The sequence below is a fragment of the Lipotes vexillifer genome, unplaced genomic scaffold, assembly GCF_000442215.2.
Source record: "Lipotes vexillifer unplaced genomic scaffold, Lipotes_vexillifer_v1.1 scaffold1079, whole genome shotgun sequence".
Lineage (NCBI taxonomy): Eukaryota > Metazoa > Chordata > Mammalia > Artiodactyla > Lipotidae > Lipotes > Lipotes vexillifer.
This window is the reverse complement of record NW_006772344.1, coordinates 236,189-256,189: the sequence shown is the minus strand read 5'-3', so window position 1 is coordinate 256,189 and position 20,001 is coordinate 236,189. Positions and strand designations below refer to the sequence as shown.

The window sequence follows — 20,001 nt, the reverse complement described above, 5'->3', positions numbered from 1 at the left end:
CTGTGCCCCCAAAGGGGAGAGGCCCAAACAGGGAGGGGCCCGGGTACCCCAAAAAAAAAAAAAAAAAAAAAAAAAGGAAATGTATTGTAATATGTGACTTGCTTGAGGCAGGACATCTTCCTCAGTATCGACACACTGAAACAAAATGTCTAATTTTCTTGGCGAAGATATAGTAGGTGACATATACCCTCTATTGCTTTCATTAACGGGTTAGTTATCGAATCAAGCATATGCTGGTTGTTATGCATCTGCCAGTTAAGGCAGAAGTAAGAGCAGAATTTAGTTAGGGGATCATTTACTAGCTAAGGTATTTGTAAGGGAACAACAGAAGTGATATTCCAAAACAGCAGATTCCTAAAACTCAACAAGAAAACGGTATAAGCATCATGTCATCATATCTCTAGCTTCTTGTGTCTGACACAAAGTAGACACATGGTAAGTATTTATAAAACAAGTGAATGGATATTAATGAATGAAAAAAAGGAATGTAGGGACAAATGCTTATTGGTTTTTCTCATCTGTTAAAAAATCACAATAAAATAGTGATTTATTTAGATGATTTAAATAACCTTCTTTATTCTTTTGAAACACCTTAAAGTCCATTTAAATTAAAAAGATCACTGTATGAAGGTTAGTTGCATTGCAGGTTATCCTATCCTATTTAAATACGGCTTTTTAAAATTAAGTGTATTATAAGTCCAGGTCTTTCATTCATGAAGAAAAATTTAATGTTCCCACTTCTCTTTCCTGTACACTCTGTATTCATCCTCCAGTCTTAGGAAAACATTTTAGCTTTTTTCTGATTTTCTAATTTTGTCCATTATGTAGTGACAACATGGGACCTAATAGACTTAACTGGTCAGACTGTCTTGTAGCAGAGATACAAGGTCTGGGGAATTTTTTATAACTGTGTCCATAACACACATGAAATATGTTAATATTGGTGATAACTCACCCATAATAATAGGATATAAAGTAAATAAATATTATCTGATACAAACTACTATAGAATCTTGATTTGAGGTTCATTTTCTTTTTATACTGTGAGCTATTAAATGATTCATAGTTTCCTTCCCCCAGTCTTCTTGTACAGCTGTAAGAGCACTGTGCTGGTGCTGATTTTACTCTGATCAAACTCTGATCAATTTCATTATATCTGTGATATGGTAGAAAAGAGAAACAATATTTATATAACATTAAATTGTTGAGCAAAACTAAAGCCTGCATAAACCAGCCTAGTGGCAGCTTCTAAGCCCAGGTGGTCTAATACCTAGTAGGGTCTTAACTTGAAATAAATCCATTGTAAAATTTATGCCAAGAACAATGAAGTTTTGGGAGATATAGTACAATAAAGAAGCAAAGATCTTGAAGCAACTTTTCAAATTAAATACATTAATATTAATTTCAAAAAGCCAGATGCAAGGACTTCCCTGGTTGTTAAGAATCCGCCTGCCAGTGCAGGGGACACGGGTTCAAGCCCTGGTCCAGGGAGATTCCCACATGCTGCGGAGCAAACTAAGCCTGTGCGCCACAACTACTGAGCCTGCGCTCTAGAGCCCGCAAGCCACAGTACTGAGCCCACGTGCCACAACTACTGAAGCCTGCGTGCCTAGAGCCCGTGCTCTGCAACAAGAGAAGCCACCGCAATGAGAATTCCGTGCACCACATTGATGAGTAGCCCCCACTCACCTCAACTAGAGAAAGCCCGCACACAGCAACGAAGACCCAACACAGCCAAAAATAAATAAATTTTTTAAAAAAAGAATGCATTTTTTTTTAAAGTACTGTTAAAACTAAGGTATTTACTTAAAAAAAAAAAAAGGCCAGGTGCAAAAGTGTGTAATGAGAATGAGATAAGTTATGTGCATATACATGCATGATTGCAATCATAAAAATGAAAATAATGGAAAATTGATTTAAATGTTTACTTGTTTATCTTTGGGCAGTAGAATTACAGGCAATTTTTATTTCTTCTTTATACTTCGGTTTTTTTCTGTGGTAAACATGCATGACTTTTATAATTAGAAAAATTGCATTTTCTGATAATGTATTACAAATGTAGTTTTGCCTTAATCTTCTAGATGGAAACTACTGATGTGCTTTAAAATTTTTTGTATAAATAAATGGCAACTTGATGTGGTGGTTTGCTTTTTTAAAAATAATGCCCCAACATTTTTACATCTTTAAAGAATATAAGCTTTTTATATTATTCTGCTTAGTATCAAAGGAACCTGGGGAAAAAGGAATTAAAAATAGTTAATTAATTTCTTTGATTTTTAGATGCCAGAATTCCAGAAAAATTCAGTTCACATCAAGAATCCTACAAGAGTAGAAGAAATTATCTGTGGTCTTATCAAAGGAGGAGCTGCCAAACTTCAGGTGAATAATTATCAAGAAGCCTTAAGTATTAAACCTCTATTTTTCATGTTCAAGCAGACTTATTCATCCTATGTGTTGTTACAGTCTAAGTAAAGAAAGTTTAGATAGCAAGCTTCACCCATCCTTTTGGAATGTAAAATCTAAGAGATATATCTAGAATTGGTCTAAAATACTCAGAATGACCCACTGGAAACAAACAAAATTAGTAGCCTTGAGATAAATTTAGCTTTTCTTTAATATTAAGTGCCAAGCTAACTAGTGCTGTGCATAAGTATTAAACCATCTTAAGTAAAATATTAATATTAATATAATATTCTTTAAAATGTGTACAGTTTTAAGTTGTTCTTTTAATTTAATTAATCATAGTAGTTCAGGACTTTCCTCGTGGCTCAGTGGTTAAGAATCTGCCTGCCAATGCAGGGGACACAGGTTCGAGCTCTGGTCTGGGAAGATCCCACATGCTGCAGAGCAGCTAAGCCTGTGCGCCACAACTACTGAGCCCGCGCACCGCAACTACTCAAGTCTGCACGCCCTAGAGCCCATGCTACACAACAAGAGAAGTCACCGCAATGAGGAGGCCACGCACCTCAATTAAGAGTATCCCATGTGCTGCAACTAGAGAAAGCCTGCGTGCAGCAACGAAGACCCACCGCAGCCAAAAAAATTTTTTAAATAAAATAAATCATAGTAGTTCAAAGTAAAATGTAACTGTATTAGGAGATAGATAACTTTTTTTTAATTCTTTCCTTTTTTTTTAAAGGAATGTTTTATGTGTAAATTAAATCAACAGTCTGGATATTCAGTAAAAACTTATTCTTTTTTTTAAACATTTCTGAAAAAATATTTAGCCCAGTCTCCTAAGTTTCAAGAGTTGGTAAACTGTTGCTACGTATCATTCATTCATTGGTAGAGTTTACCTAAATAGACAAGTTAACTCAAGAATGTAACAGTTTCAATAACGAAAAGCTTCATATAGTTTGCTTCCACTGCATTTTTGTACGTTGACCAAGTAGGTTGAAATTGTGCAATGTTTTATTGCTGTCGGGAATAGTAACCATATTACCTGTGAGTGCAAATTCCTATACCAATTAGTCAGATTTTATTTGGCGACAGTGCTGGGGCACTTAAGGTTCACCTTGTAGTTATGGAAATTCTCAGGACTTGATATATGAACTGCATTAGAAATCTCAATGTAGACCAAATAACCTATGGTGGAGGGCAGGGACGGAACACAGTCTTATGCCTCTAGGAAATGTGCATTAAGTGTCTGGCCTTGGTGGCTGTAATTTCATAATGCCTTTTTCCCTTTTCTTACAGATAATAACAGACTTTGATATGACACTGAGTCGATTTTCCTACAGAGGGAAAAGATGCCCATCATGTCATAGTAAGTGTGGCATTCATAAACAAATTTATGAAATTAATCATTATTTCAAGTTCCTCTTCTACCTGTATTATCTATGAGATTGCTTGGGGTTTTTTCTTCTTTATGGACATTGAAAGTGAGGGAGCCTTATTATTTTATTATTATATTTTTAGGATTTGTTTTCCCCATGTTACATAAATGGCTATTTTCCTGTATGGTTTTGGTTGCAAGAGGAATGAAGACTTCTGAAATTTTTCTCCCAAATGTGGTCTACTCAGGAAATATTTAAATGAATTTAAACTTTGAATTAGCCTAAAGAAACAGATTTATCAAATGCTTTGTGTTTTCTAGGAATGTTACTAAATTTTTGTGTCATTGATAAACTAAGTAAAAGAGTGAGTTACTAAATAAATATCCAGTTAAAATCTGTTGTTAGGATAATATACCTTTTTTGGTTTCCAAACTTGGCAGTGAGTTTTTAAAATAATACTCTTTAACCTTATATAAGCCCTCTCACTAACTGTTGGAACATGTGTAATTTGACAAATCATTGATAATTTATTTTTAAAAACTACTAAAAATTGTACCTTTTGGCCCAGTAATTCCTCTCTGGAGAATTTATAATCAAGTAATCCCAAATGTAGGAAAAAAGCTTTAGATCCAAGGTTTAGATTTTAAAACCATTAGATTCTCTAGGAATGCCATGTGAATTACAGCACTAACACCAAAAGTTGTAATGACCATGCTACTTGACTTGGCATTTAAGTTAAAAGTAATAAGTAATTTATAGAACTAGTAGCATAGAGTATTTCTTTTCTTTTTTTAAATTTATTTTTTAATTGAAGTATAGTTGATTTACAATGTTTAGTTAATTTCTGTTGTACAGCAAAGTGACTCTGTTATACATATATATACATTCCTTTTTATATTATTTTCCATTATGGTTTTTCCCAGGATATTGAATATAGTTCAGAGTATTTTTTTTAATGCCTAGTTTGCTTTCTTTCTTTAGATGTCATTGACAACTGTAAGCTAATTACAGATGAATGTCGAGAAAAGGTAAACACTAACTATAATCCAGAGTTACTCAAAAACTTCATTACCCTTTTTGCTGAGAGTTTTTTCAGGTTCATTCATACAAACAAGAATGGTTGCAAAGTGCTTATAGCCATATCTGGCGCATAGTAAACACTCACAGATCTTAGGTTTATTGTATGGACTATATGCTCCCAACTTATTTTAATGGAAAAATTAACAGTAACTTTTTAACAATAACAATAAAACTTACATGAGAAACTTTTAATAGATTACCAAAATATTCTGGTGTCCTTACATTAACTGGAGAATTAAAACAAAAATACTGTGATGGGAATTCCCTGGCCATCCAGTGGTTGGGATTCCGAGCTTCCAATGCAGGGGGCACAGGTTCGATCTCTGGTCGGGGAACTAAGATCCCACAAGCCTTGCAGCCAAAAAAAAGTACTGTGGTTTTATGTATTTTGTCCCCTTAAATTGATCAGGAAACTGGCTCAGTTCTCTACTTCCTTGAGTAAGTGTGTATCTGTGTCTATTTTAAGAAATAAGACTCCAAATATGAATCAAATTGAACACTTTCATAGGAGAACAAGAGTTTTTTGGTAGTGATAATTTGATTACTGGTTTCACTCAATTACTGACGTGAAAGTACTTTAAAAAAGCAAGGTAACTTTTTTTAAATTATTATTTATTTTATTTATTTATTTTTGTCTATGTTGGGTCTTAGCTGCTGCACACAGGTTTTCTCTAGTTCTGGCGAGCAGGGGCTACTCTTTGTTGCGGTGCGCGGGCTTCTCATTGAGGTGGCTTCTCTTGTTGCAGAGCACAGGCTCTAGGCACATGGACTTAAGTAGCTGTGGCACACGGGCTCAGTAGTTGTGGCGCACAGGCTTAGTTGCTCCGCGATATGTGGGATCTTCCCAGACCAGGGCTCAAACCCGTGTCCCCTGCATTGGCAGGCAGATTCTCAACCACTGTGCCACCAGAGAAGCCCCCAAAAAAGCAAGGTAACTTTTTGCAGGTATATTTAGTTACATGTAAACTAAGACCAACAAAGGTGTCTTCAGTGGATCTATGCATTAGCTAGGCATGATCTAATCTTTACCATATAGAGCAGTTTGTGGAAAATACTTGGCTTACATTGTTTTGCTTTCTGTAAAACTAAGCAGCTTAATGACAACTCTGTAGTCTTAATGATTGTTGTTCACTTATTTCTAGTTACTGCAACTAAAGGAAAAGTATTATGCTATTGAAATTGATCCTGTTCTTACTGTAGAAGAGAAGTACCCTTATATAGTAGAGTGGTAAGTGTGTACTGGGTGATGGGAGGTTTAAAAATATAAAATAACATTACAGTTACAACTAATGGTTTTCCCCTGTACTGTATATAAATAGATTCATAGATTATCCAGTGAGTTAGAGCAGTGATTAAATATGACAAAATGAACTCGAATTCTCTAATCACTGCAACAGTCTAGAATTTGTTTTGTTAATATGAAGATCAGTGGGAATAAATTTAAATCCTGCACTCAAGCCTTAAATTAAAAACAAGAAAAAATTTTTAAGTATATGGACAGATGTGGCTGAATGTATAAAGAAAAAGAATTAGGATTTAAGTTGACTCTGAACTTAGTTGGAGCCAGCAGGTGACATAGTTACTGAGAAATGAGCCTCTGATGTTGGTCGCATTAATCAAAATGCAGCATTCCAAGCAGACCACAGTGGAAGCATTGTGTTGAGTCCTGGGAGAATGCTATTAAGAGAAATGTTGACAAACTTAGTCTGTGTCAAAGGAGTCCACTAAGATAATCACAGGAATTGGAGCCATCCCATTTGAGGAAGATTTCAAGGAATAGAGAGGATGCTTTGATTTGAGAAGCAACAACTTGTGGTTTTAGTCTCACGAGACTAGGAATGATGTTACTGGTTTTCATTATCCCATTACCTAACCTGAATACGTTGCACACTTAATTAGTGTTTATGGTATGAAACACTGAAAAGAGGTTAGACTTATTCTACATGCCTCTCGAAACAGAACTAGACTTGGTAGGCTTAAGCCAACTGATTTCAACACGATGAAAGAAAGGACTGTCCAGCAATTAGAATTTTCTAGCAATGGAATAACTTCCCTGGGAGAAGGAGCTCACTAACATGATGGGAGCTGACTCAGAGAGGAGGGTCACTTAGGAATATTATAGGTGGATTTTTAGATATCAGCTAGAGAGGTTCTAAAGGCCTATTATACTGAGATGCTATAATTATAGGTGGTTTTATGTAATTACAAAGCACCTATATATAAAAATTTCCATAGCAAGAATTTTCTCTGGCTCACTAGGCAACATCTTCAGTACTTTGGCTCTTTATGAAAATTCAGACCACAAACAGGTGGGAAAAAAATGGCTTAGCTCTAATTCTCACTGCAATCAGAGAAATGATTGTGCCTCCCTAGCTTCAATTCAGTTTTATCTGTAGACTGAGGAAAGAGTTATACCTTGTATCCTTTCATTATCTTATTAACACATTTAAATTAAACCAGACTTTGAGAACTGGGAAATAAAGTAAGAACATGCATATCACATTTCGAGACACGTGGGGTATAACATTCATTAGTGATGAATTTAAATCTCTAAAATTTAAATTCAAAATTACAGTGAATGAAATACTCATTTTCTCATACTGAAGAATGCTTTTTAATAAAGATAATAGTCTTAATTTGCTTTAATTGATATTCTCTTTTTCTTTGATAATTGATATTCTCTTTATACTTTCCAGGTATACTAAATCACATGGTTTGCTTGTTGAACAGGCTTTACCAAAAGCCAAACTTAAAGAAATTGTGGAAGAATCTGACATTATGCTCAAGTAAGTTTCTCGGGTGTTTTTTTGTTGTTGTTAATTGTCTACGGACTTGAACTGTTATTATATATGTATTCAAGTGTGTTTTTTTATTAAAATAATCTATAAAATATCACATATAAAAACATATCCAAAATATGCCACCTATCATAAAACAGTGGTAAGATAAGGAATGTAGAATGACATATTAGATAATTTCAAGACTAACTTAAAAATTTTTGAAACCAAGACCATTTTGAAATATTTTAGCAAAATATCTTTGAAAGACATGAAATATGAAAGGAATGTTTATAAATCAACTTGAAAAGGATTTTAAGCTCATAAGTCTGTTTCTGTTACATGATCTGCCTTCTGAATTCTCAAACTCCCCTTGAAAACTACTATCTCTAGGAAAGGCGAATATGTTTTAGCAGGTAATAAAAATATCTGTAATATATGAATTATATAAACTTTTTTTTTTTTTTTTTTGTGGTACGCGGGCCTCTCACTGTTGCGGCCTCCCCGTTGCAGAGCACAGGCTCCAGACGCGCAGGCTCAGTGGCCATGGCTCACTGGCCCAGCCGCTCTGCGGCATGTGGGATCTTCCCAGACCGGGGCACGAACCCGCGTCCCCTGCATCGGCAGGTGGACTCTCAACCACTGTGCCACCAGGGAAGCCCTATAAACGTTTTTAAGCTTATTTTCAGTACTGTTTACCACCTCTTAAATTTTTCAATTCATTGGGTGAATGTGATGATATTTCTTTTTTTCTTTTTTTTTTTTTTGATGATGCTACATTTTAAGGTATTCTGCTTCTAAGGAGCAAAGCATTAAATTGTCAGAAAGAGTGTGAGGACAGCTAGTAAGTATTTCATTCCTTTGTAGGCAGCTTAACCTATAGTCCATTAAGAGTAAAATGAGTTTTGATTTTAAGATCAAGACATTACCTATGGCTGCCGCATCTTAGGTAAGAGAGAGGCCAGATGTAAAGAGAATACACCACTCTGCTTTTCTTATAATAAGGAGTAGATGAGCAAGATGACAAGCAGGTCTTCCAGCTCACCTTTTGTGGGTTTTTCAAGGTGTGCTTCAGTTATTTGCTGTAAAATGATATACATTCTGAACTGTAGGTTTATATCCATATTCAGTGCAAGTCTAAAATCATCTAATTTGTACTGTTAGAATTTATTGAAAGGAGGATAAAAAGCTAACCAGTTTGAAAAACTTGCAGTAGTGTCATAGACAACAGTAACAGCCCTCTTGGGCAGTATTTTGAAATGAGAATATAAATGAGCCATAGAATCAAGTAGAAATATTTAGCTTTTATAACTTCTAGGTGAAAAGGAGATATACCTTGCTCTTTAACACTCACTTCTTACCTCCATCTTACAGGGAAGGATATGAGAATTTCTTTGATAAGCTGCAACAATACAGTATTCCTGTGTTCATATTCTCAGCTGGTATCGGTGATATACTAGAGGAGGTTATCCGTCAAGCTGGTGTTTATTATCCAAATGTCAAAGTAGTGTCCAACTTCATGGATTTTGATGACAATGTAAGAATAGCAAATCATTCTTCATGATTAATTTTAGTATCAGAAAATATTTTAATCGTGTAAATGCATTTTAATTTATTATTTAATGTATATTCATTAAATTAGGCCAAGTTGATAGGCCTGCTCTGGAAATCATCATCTCTCCCAGGGTTATATCTATATCCATGTTCTAAAAATAATATACCAAAAAATAATAATAATAATATACCCTTCTTCTGTTTCTGAAGCTGCAGACTAATAATAAAATTAGTAAAACTTTTTTTAAAGTAATTTAATGCAGCAATTCTGAACACTTAATATCCATAGATGGGGAAAAAAAGTGAATTAGAACTGACATTATTTGAACGAGTTCTAAGAAAGACAATATATTATGACATACATAAAATGAGACCTTTTGGTTGGGAAACAAATGAAAAGTAAAAATTGGGTTTTCAAAGCATTGTGCTTTCAGTGGTTTTCAATGGTTTTTCAGTGGTTTTCAGTGCATTTAAAGTGGTCTCTAGGAAGTCATTAACTTCTCAGAGCCCTCCTTACCTATCATGAATGTAAAAATACAACAAGTAGAACTTGCAGAACCTATTGTTTCAGAGGATTTATATTTTTAACAGGGGCTGCTCAGAGGATTTAAAGGAGAACTAATTCATGTGTTTAACAAACATGATGGATCCTTGAAGAATACGGAATATTTCAATCAACTAAAAAACAATAGCAACATAATTCTTCTGGGAGACTCCCAAGGGGACTTAAAAATGGCAGATGGAGTAGCCAATGTTGAACACATTCTGAAAATTGGATATCTAAATGATAGAGTAAGTACATAGATGTCATTTAATTTTCTTTAGGAAAAAAAATTAGGATAAAACTTTATAGACAACTGTTACCAAAGGTGCCTGAGAAAGTACTTATTTTAGAGACTTTTTCTTTTTTAAATTTATTTATTTATTTATTTTTGGCTGCGCTGGGCCCTCGTTGCTGCGCACAGGCCCTCTAGTTCGGCGAGCGGGGGCCACGCCCCATTGCACTGCACGGGCCTCTCATTGCAATGGCTTCTCTTGTGGAGTACAGGCTCCAGGCACGCAGACTTCAGCAGCCATGGCACGTAGGCTCAGTAGTTGTGGCTCGCAGGCTCAGTAGTTATGGCTCACGGACCTAGTTGCTCCGCGGCATGTGGGATCCTCCCAGACCAGGGCCCAAAACCGTGTCCCCTGCGTTGGCAGGTGGATTCTTAACCACTGCACCACCAGGGAAGCCCCAGTTATTTTAGAGACATTTTGATTTCTCTTTATCCCTTTACTTTGGTGATGATGAAAGGAGTTGGTATGCACATATGCATGCTATAGGGGAGGGAGAGTGTATATTCTAAATGAGGCGTCTCCGGCCTCTCCCCACTAGAAGCCCATATCATTCCCTAGTTGAGAATCAAAAATGTCTCTAGACATTGCCAAATGTTCCTTGGGCACTGTCTCCCCAGTTGAGAACCACTGGGCTAGAGAGAAATCATTTCAGAAGAAAAGCCACCATATGGGAAACTTCCTATGTCAATGAGTTTTAAAATTTTGAAAGTATTTCTTCATTTCAAAGGTTTTATGAAAGCAAGTTAATTTACAACATTTTACCCCAAAGATTTAACATAGCAGTGAGATTTATACTGAGATTATTTACTTCTCCCCCCTGCATATTAATTTAATTTTTGTGATTTTTTTGGCTGTTGATTAGGTGGATGAGCTTTTAGAAAAGTACATGGACTGTTATGATATTGTTCTAGTAAAAGATGAATCATTGGATGTAGCCAACTCTATCTTACAGAAGATTCTATAAACAAGCATTCTTCAAGAAGACCTCTCACCTGTGGGTACAATTGATGCAAGAGCTGCTCATCTGTTCATCTTGTTAAAAGATTTTATTTATAATATATTCTTGATCTTGAAGTTTTTCCTCTATATTACTGAAGTATTTTCAGATTTATTGAATCCATCAACTGGAGGCTCCTTTTTCTCCATCTCTCTCAACACACTCCTCACTATATTTTTTAACAGATTAAAAAAAAAGACTTAGAGCAAAAATTTGAAGAATAACTCCCTACATTTCCATAGTGAATTTTGTAGCTTAATGTTATTATGACATTTTTGAGAAGTCTTTTTACATTGGGAAAGTTTGTAGACGTTTAAAAAGTTTTATGAAATGGTGAAATAATGTGCATGATTTTAAGTGTTGTCATTTTTATAATTTGGGTGAATTATGCTGATGGTATTAACCATCTCCTAAAATTGTGTTATGTTTGGTTATTTTGTTTGGTGAAAATCGATATTTACCAAAAAATATTGGCATTTGATGTTTGAAAAAAATCTATTGGTATCTACATGCCACTAATCATTATAAAATGTTCTATATTGAAGCACTGATGATAAAAATGAAATGAAAAGCCTTTTTAACTCTGTCAAGACTATTATTATTCATTCAACAAAACCTGCCATGTTTTTGTGTGTGATGTATGAATCCTAATGTCCTTGTCATAGTGGCTATTTAGATTATTTTCAGATTTACCCACTATAAAACTAAAAAGTTTTTGCAGAGAAAATTTAATCTGTCCTTCAGAAAATAATGGGGCCTAGGAAAATTGTTTTCCCCCATTGAAAATATTAGTAAAAGAAGTACTATATTGAAAGTCTAAGCGTTTCAGAAACAGCCACAGGCAGAAAACAAAATAGAGCTGGGTCTCGTGATGACTAAAACAGAGTACTTCAGGGTTAGGAACTGACATTCCTCTGTGCATTCTGACTTCCCATTCTGAGTTTTGGCTGCCCCATAATGGTTTACACAAGGCTTAGACTTGCCATTGTGATAAATTTTTTTAAAATAAATTTATTTATTTTATTTATTTATTTTTGGCTGTGTTGGATCTTCGTTGCTGCGTGCGGGCTTTCTCTAGTTGCGATGAGCAGGGGCTACCCTTTGTTGCGGTGCGCGGGCTTCTCATTGCGGTGGCTTCTCTTGTTGTGGAGCACGGACTCTAGGAGTGCAGGCTTCAGTAGTTGTGGCTCATGGGCTGTAGAGCGCAGGCTCAGTAGTTGTGGCGCACGGGCTTTGTTGCTCCACGGCATGTGGGATCTTCTCAGACCAGGGCTTGAACCCATGTCCCCTGCATTGGCAGGCGGATTCTTAACCACTGCGCCACCAGGGAAGCCTACCATTGTGATAAATTTGACCCTGACTTCTAGCCCTTGAACTGCAGAGTCTATGAGCAACTAATTGGTTTTCTTAGCATGTGAGCTGTGTTACAGACAAAGCATGATCCAGCTGGTTCTGGACATCTAGTGTGGTCAGTAATCTCTAGTCCAGTCCAATATGGTAGGGAGGCAAGGTCTTGTGATGCAAACCTTTTTCCTGCAGCCCATCCTTATCTTCCATCACTACTTCTCCTTTTTATAATAAACAGTGAAACAAAGTACTCAGTGGCACAAAGTGGACTGTTCCCTGCTTGGGTATTTCCAGAATGGAACTCAAAACCAAGTTTCTTGCTTTAAAGCAGATAGCATGGCATGGGAGTATCAATTACCTGGAGGACTTTTTCACATAGAAAAAGTTGGGAATCCCTTATCTAATGAGAGCTCTTTACTCCTGTATTTGCTATTAGAGCTTGCCATATTGGCTATTTTCCAAAGGATTTATAATATGCTTCCACAAATAAGCACACTGCATGGTGTAAGTGTAAAGAATACTGAAGTTATGACCTGCATTCTAGTCATTGATCAGTCCTTTACTAAGACTATACGTCAGTCACCTCCCTTTAAAATGAAAGCCATGAGAGCAGTCTCTACAGCCCCTTCTAGCCATTACCAGTTCAGAAATGGCAAAACTTGCTGTTGGATTAAACATGTGGGGTGAGAGAATAGGGTGACCCCAGGTGTCTGGTTTGAACGAATGGGTACAAGAGAAGAATGAGAGAGAACAGGCTTGGATGGAAGGTGCCGGGAAGGGAGTGGGAATATACATTCTACTTTGAACACACAGTTTGAGATGCCTGTGAGATATACAGGAGAAGATACCATAGGCAGATTAGAGCTCAGAGGGGAAATTTTGGGAACTATAAATCTGGATGTTGTCTGCATTTCAATGAGATTTAAATATGGCCACTGTAAGCTGGAAGGAATTCCCCTGACCTATTGAAATTCCAACATTAAGGATGACCACACAGAATCAAACGCTATTTTAATAATATCCGCAACTAGCAATAAATAATTGAGAGCAGTATTCTTATTTTATAAAAAGACTCCGGACCCTAAGATATCCAAGGGAAGAAGCCTTCAAAAGAAAGCAGCTCTGGGCTTCCCTGATGGCACAGTGGTTGAGAGTCCACCTGCCAATGCAGGGGACACGGGTTCGTGCCCCGGTCTGGGAAGATCCCACATGCCGCGGAGCGGCTAGGCCCGTGAGCCATGGCCGCTGAGCCTGCGCATCCGGAGCCTGTGCTCCGCAACGGGAGAGGCCACAACAGTGAGAGGCCTGCATACCGCAAAAAAAAAAAAAAAAAAGAAAGCAGCTCTGTTCCTAGAAACCTAAGATACTAAAGTGCTTATGTATAATCTTGCAGTCGCGCCAACTTCCCTAACAAAATGCATACGTTCCCTTAGCAACGGAAAAAATGGAAGTGCCAGGCAGCACTCAATAAGCCAAAGGTTCAGAAAGATAAATACTGCATGGTATCACTTATATGTGGAATCAAAAAATAAGTTGAAGTCATAGGAACAGTAAAAAAGTGGTTACCAGGGCCTAGAGGGGGGGGGGAATACAAAAAAGGATACAAACTTTCAGCTATAGGATAAATAAGGTCTGTGGGTCTGATGTATAACATGGTGACTATAGTTGATAACACTATCATATAGCTGAAATTTGCTAAGAGTAGAACTTAAATGTTCTCCAAAAAAAAGGTGATGGGTGATGTATATGTTAATTTAAGTAGATGGGGGAATCCTTTCACAATGTACATTTATGTGAAATCATCACATACACTTGAAATGTCTTACAGTTTTGTTAATTATACCTCAGTAAAGCTGAACAACAAAAGCCTGCAGGGCAGAGACCCAAGAAGAGCCGAGACTTCAGTCCGAGTCTGAAGGCCAGAAAAGACCAGTGTCCCAGCTCAGCAGTCAGGTAGGCAGTTTAAATACAAAAACAAATACAAGCTAAAGTTTCCCTCCATTCTTGAAGCTCTAAGGCCCACAGTCCTTAATTTCCCCAGAGAAACTTATTTTTTATTCAGCCAACCTGTCTCCACCACTATAGAAAACAGCCAGTGAAGAAATTCAAACAGGACCATCTAAAGAGCTAAACAGGACCATCTAAACAGGACATCTAAAGGGTACAGAACAAGCACAGGATGTTTATCTTCATGAAGATACATAAGCGTAATGAAGTGCTACAGGTCAAATGCATTCCAAAGAGCAGTTCAGTTTAGCAGATCATAAACGTATGTAGTGCCCTTAAGGAATTCTGTTAAATGAAAAGGCTGAGTGACTGTGTGCACCGTAGAAGAGGGTTAGGGAACAGCCAGGAAGGCCACGGGCACCTCCTTCCCCTCCCAAAAGCACACAGAGTCCCTGAAGTTGCTTCTGCAAAGAGTAAACCAGAACATTTGCTCTTTAAAAAGCCATATATGTATAGTTTTTTCCCTATACATGTGCCAGTTATTGTCCATTTGCTCGCAACCCAACCCCAACCGGTCATTCTCCACCTTCCTCTGCACCCCAAAACACTGATCCCTGAGAACACCAGCCCCTGAGCTCCTTGCCCTCTGGCTTCGGGTTGGCTTCAGCTAATGGGAGCCAGTGGCAGGACAGAGAGGATGGGTGTTTCCCCCCTCAGTACTCTGCTCCACTGCCAGCCACAGCTCTGGGAGTGGCTGCATCCCTCCACCAGCTCCTACCAGGCAGCCCCGCCCAGGCTCCCCTGGACCCTTCAGGCCCAGGGGTGGAAGAGCTTCCTACTCTCGTTGGCCAACAGCAGTCATGGGTACCTCGACATCCTTACTGGGCCCCCTGAGCCCTGCCCACGCTTCTGTAAAGAGTACTTTCATTAGCTTCTCTTCAGAAGTCCCACATGAGGGTATGTTTGCAGCCAGGACTCTGACTGATACATCCCCTATATACTGTATGGCAATCTTCCACTTCTTCCAGTTCAGTCCTGCTGAGTTTTTATCAAGGGGATTCTGATGGCATGGTGTATTCTCATGGGAAAAATGAGACTTCAAATAAAACACCACAAAACCTGATGATATAATTCAATATTTTATTTATGAAAAAGTCATCTTCCAACATTTATTCCATTGAATGAGTGCACAGCATTTTCAGGAACTATCTATCTCAGGGCTACATCAGTACAAAATAGTTTAAATTAGTAAAACAAAGCTGTTTCAAAAGGAAAATCATTGGTTACTGCAGGGTGAGTGCCACCACCACTTGGGAACAGAGGACATGAGGCAGCAAGGTGGTTACTGCATAACGTGGGGACAGGCCAGCAGGTACAGTGTCCTCCTCCTATGCAGAGAAAGGCTCCCAGGCCTTAGGGCGCCTCCCTCTCTAGGACACGAATGAGAGGCAGAAATATGTCACTTTGTCTATGCTCACCTGTTGGGATGACATTTCCATCTTGGCCACAGTGAGATACTCTGGAGCTAGGCTTAGCCACCAGCCCTACGTGTATCTATATCTGATCAAAGGATTCCGGGTGAGAAGAGAGGGTGCTACGGGATAGAGTGATGGGAATAAGCAGGAGTGAAGAAGATAATCTTATGTGACAAATGCAGAATCAAATTCTCTACTCATGGTCCAAGATGCCTTTTGTTTGGTCCACTGATTTTCTTTTTAACCTCCAAGTTACCTAGCCAATAGGAGGACCACAGTGAGGTGGGGTATGATTAACTAGAAGAGCACACCTGTGTGTCTGTGCGTCTGTGTCTGTGTGAGTGTGTGAGTAGAGGTACGGGAGAGGTTGGGCATTACCAGGGCCCATACGGGCCACTGGGAAAACTTTTCTGGGGCTGTCTGGGAATCCTGCTGGGGCATGCCCTCTGTCTCTTCTAGCCATCTGGAGAATAATTTTAAAACACCAGCAAGTTAAAAACATTTTTAATCCTCTTTATGTAAATATCCTAGACACGTTTTCTTCTGTTGCCTCCACGAGGATTATAACTTCTGTATGACACTATTTTCCTTTAATAACAAAACTACCCAGAAGGCTCACAAAACAACTGCTGACAACGCAGCATTTTCAATATTCTATACAACCCACACTAAGGCACCCGCACTGATTTTTTTAGTATCACCAGCATCAGCCTAAAATTCTCACCATGTGTATCAACCCACCCCGATGTATGTCCCAGGTACTATATGACCCACCTACTACTTGCTGACGATTCCCCTTCTGAGAGACCCTCGCATCCTCACTGCACATTCTGCCACAACAGGGGGCTTGGCATCACACAAGTGGCTCATATCAGGTTTAGAGTTCGTCGTGTTTTGCCTCCTGGTCTTTGAGTTTAAATTCCTTAGCCATGACCTTCCCATCTCCATTCCGGTCCTGGTTGGCGAACATATTCTTCACAATCATCTCAGCATCGAATCCAGGGGCAAGTTTCCCTTTGCCAGATGCCACCTGGGCATGAATGTACTCTGAGAACTGGAGAGAAAGGGGCAGGACAGACCATGAGATACAGCAGCTGAGAACACCAAGCTGGAGCCTGAACAGAGCAGCCCAAGGGCAATGGGGCTGTAATTTGAGTCTGAGCCAGCAGAACAGACAAAATCTTCTGAGCTACACGACCCGGGTTTTTTCCTCCAGATGCAGGTTAAAAAACCCCTGCCAAAATGACTCCAGGAGCCCTTAGGTCCCAGGCAGCCAATACAGAGCAGCCACTGGAACTATCCCTTTTCCCCAAATCAACACTTAGTTTTCCACCAAAGGCCAATCCCCTAACCACCCTCGCCTCTAAGAATTCATTCATTCATTCATTCATTCATTCATACAATAAAAACTTATTGTCTGCTGTGTGCTAAGCACCATCCTAGACCCTGGAGATATATCAATAAACAAGCAAAACATCCTGCCCTTGCAATTCTAGCATATGCTAGTGGACAAGATACATGATTCAAAAGGAACATTTAAAAAGTAAGTAAACTACGTGTTAACTTAGAAAGTAAAATGCTCGAGAAAAATGAAAAAGTAGAGCCAAGTAAGGAAGATCTAGAGTGCAGTTAGGGGAACGGGCTGAAGTATCAATTTGGTGGTCAGGGTAAAACCCTAATATGCTAAAGAGAGTCTTGTGCAAAGGCTTGAAGGAAGTGAGGGAACAAGCCCAACAGTAATCTAGGGGAAGTGTCTTCTAAGCTGAGAACAGCTGGTAAAAAGGCCCGGGGTGGACACATGCCCGGTGTGTTTACAGGACAGCAAAGGGAGACTCGTTGGAGAGGAGGTTACGGCGAGCAGGTGGTGGAAGGCCTTTGTGGGTCACTGCAAAGACTTTGGAAATAGGGGGATGTATGGTCAGGCCACTCAGGATGGCTCTTCTCTTGTCTTTGTACATCCCCTGTTTGACTAGTCTCTGCTTCACCTACACTGTACTCACAAGAACATGCTTGCCGCCTGCCCCAGCTAGCGATTGTTCTAATCCTTAGGCCAGAATGGCTCCACCTGCTAGTTTAGTAAAGGGAAACCTCTGCCCTCGTGATGGTCGTTAACCTGGGGCTGTGAGGGACATGCCCCAGCTGCTGGTTTCCCTGGTAACTGATAAGCCAACCTGATGTCAATTCCCTTATAAGTGGTGGCCTCCTTCTCCCCCAGGTAGCGAAGATTCCTGTTATGTCCTGCCTCCTGTCTGCCGTACACAGTCGGCGGGGGGTGGGTAGCTCCAGGACCTTTTGCTGCAGACTTGTATGATACCCCTGTCCAATAAGTTGTTGATGTCTCTGTTGCTGACTCTAGACTCTTTCTTCAGTCTCAAGGCTGGGCAACTACAAGGCTTTCAGGCCTGCAGGATGCAGCCCAACAGGAGGCTTCTGCAGGCTTCTGACATGAAGCAGGCCATGCTCTGACATGTTTTAGAAGGATCACTCTGGCTGCTGTGAGGGGCGAGGGTGAGAGCAAGAAGACCTTCGTAGAGGTCCAAGCGGGAGGTGGTGGGCACTGGACTGAGATGCTATGGAGTAGAGGTGATGAGAAGTGGGCAGCTTCTGGATGTACTTTCAAGATAGAGCTAGAATAATTTCCTGATGGATTTATTCTAGCCTGTGAGAGGAGTCAGAGATGACTGAGTGCTCTCACCTGAGCAACTGGAAGGAAAGCGATGCCGTCGAATGAGATGCGGAAGGCTCTGGGTGAAGCAAATTCGGGGGCACGGATATTGGGGGTTCAATAAATGAAGATATCAGATGGGCAGCTGGATACCTGAGTGTGAAGTGGAGAGAAGATGAGCCCGGAGCGGCCCATCTGGAAGTCACAGGACAAGGATGGTAAAGCCATGGGACCGGAGGAGGCCACCAAGGGAGTGACGTAAAGCGGGAGAAGAGCTCAAGTTCAGGACTTAGCCTGGGGCCCTCCACCCTGAAGCGCCCCGGAAGAAGACTCCTCAGAGGGAGCTACCAGTGAGGTAGAAGGAACAGAGAAACTGTGCTGTGGAAGCCAGGGAAAGAAGACGTCTCCAAAAGGAGACAGCTGTGCTGAAGTAAGAGTAAGTAAGGCTCAGCGCCTTAGTGAGACCAGGTTCAGTGGCGTGGAGGGATAAAAACCCAACAGGAGTGGGTGTGAAATGGATTAGGAGGAAAGGAATTGGAGGCAGGGAGGACAGACCTGTCCTGTCCTCTTTTGAGGTTTTTGCTGTAAAGGAGCAAAGACCTAAAAGAAATGGAAAGATGGATTAAGAGGAGGAAAAATAGCAGCATGTTCTCGGGCTAATGTGAACGGTCCAGTAGCTGGGGAAATGATGACAGAAGAGAGAAAGGGGAGAAGGCTGGAGCCATGTCCTTGAATAAGCAGACATGGAACAGGTGGAGAGCTGGAATTCCCTGCGGCTGTGACAAGACAGAGGACTCTATTGCCCAGTTCCACAAAGGGGTGTCTCGTGCAGGAGAAACAACACAGGATCTAGATGCTCCAGACGGGGATGTGTACAAACCGCTGGATGGCTGTGCAACCTTGGAGAAGTCATTTACCTTCTCTGTGCACAGCTGCTTCTTCTGAAAAACAGGGATGATTACAAGGCTGTTGTGAAGGCCAAGCAAGATAACATATGTGAAAAACACTTAGCACAGTGCAGGCTGCGGTGACCACCCAGGAATGAAGAGCTGAACCCAGAGCTGTGTGACCTGGAGCCAAGCCCTGAAGCTCTCAGGGACTCGGTTTCTTCAAAGAGGAATTGTGAGCTCAACTTAGAGACTGTGTGTGTGCAAGTGCTTGGTACATGAGCATGAAGGTTACCAGCATCACAATAAAGCACAGCTGTCCTCACTCTGAGAGGCTTCACATTCCGGATGCGTACCCTGGCCCAGTGAGGCTCCCTGAGCTCCTTGGGTCCCACTTCCTTTCAAAAAGGTCAGTTACCTCTTCCAGGAGGACTTCTCCATTGCCGTCCTTGTCAATTTCTTCAAAGAGGTTGGCTGACACCTCGCCGTTCCATATGAACATGTCCCCCTCCGGCAGGCCGGCCACGAGCTCCAGCAGCTCGATGTCAAACACCAACACAGCACTCCCGGGCACTTCTCCATCTGCCGCAGCAACGGGAGGAGGGGGCATTAGCGATGAGGCGGAGGGCACGCCCCTCTCATCCTCCCCGCCCCACCCA

The 20,001-nt window shown here is 40.0% G+C and overlaps 2 protein-coding genes across 5 annotated transcripts in view; one reads left to right on the top strand and one right to left on the bottom strand.

Moving 5' to 3' along the window:
- NT5C3A (5'-nucleotidase, cytosolic IIIA) overlaps positions 1-11,748 on the top strand; it is a 41,565-nt gene extending 29,817 nt beyond the window's left edge. For 2 of the 3 annotated variants that reach the window (XM_007447398.1, XM_007447400.1), the window contains 8 exons: positions 2,281-2,379; positions 3,697-3,766; positions 4,758-4,804; positions 5,999-6,084; positions 7,553-7,642; positions 9,008-9,170; positions 9,779-9,979; positions 10,887-11,616. In XM_007447398.1, the coding sequence (XP_007447460.1) occupies positions 2,281-2,379; positions 3,697-3,766; positions 4,758-4,804; positions 5,999-6,084; positions 7,553-7,642; positions 9,008-9,170; positions 9,779-9,979; positions 10,887-10,988 (858 nt within the window). In that variant the 3' untranslated portion in view covers positions 10,989-11,616. Of the gene's footprint in view, positions 1-2,280; positions 2,380-3,696; positions 3,767-4,757; positions 4,805-5,998; positions 6,085-7,552; positions 7,643-9,007; positions 9,171-9,778; positions 9,980-10,886 lie in introns of all 3 variants that reach the window. The other variant, XM_007447399.1, reaches the window with a different exon arrangement.
- A 4,919-nt stretch (positions 11,749-16,667) lies between these two features.
- FKBP9 (FKBP prolyl isomerase 9) overlaps positions 16,668-20,001 on the bottom strand; it is a 50,774-nt gene continuing 47,440 nt past the window's right edge. For both annotated transcript variants that reach the window (XM_007447401.1, XM_007447402.1), the window contains exons 10-11: positions 19,761-19,924; positions 16,668-16,844 (exon numbers count right to left, since the gene is read on the bottom strand). In XM_007447401.1, coding sequence (XP_007447463.1) covers positions 16,668-16,844; positions 19,761-19,924 — 341 coding nt within the window. The remainder of the gene's footprint in view (positions 16,845-19,760; positions 19,925-20,001) is intronic.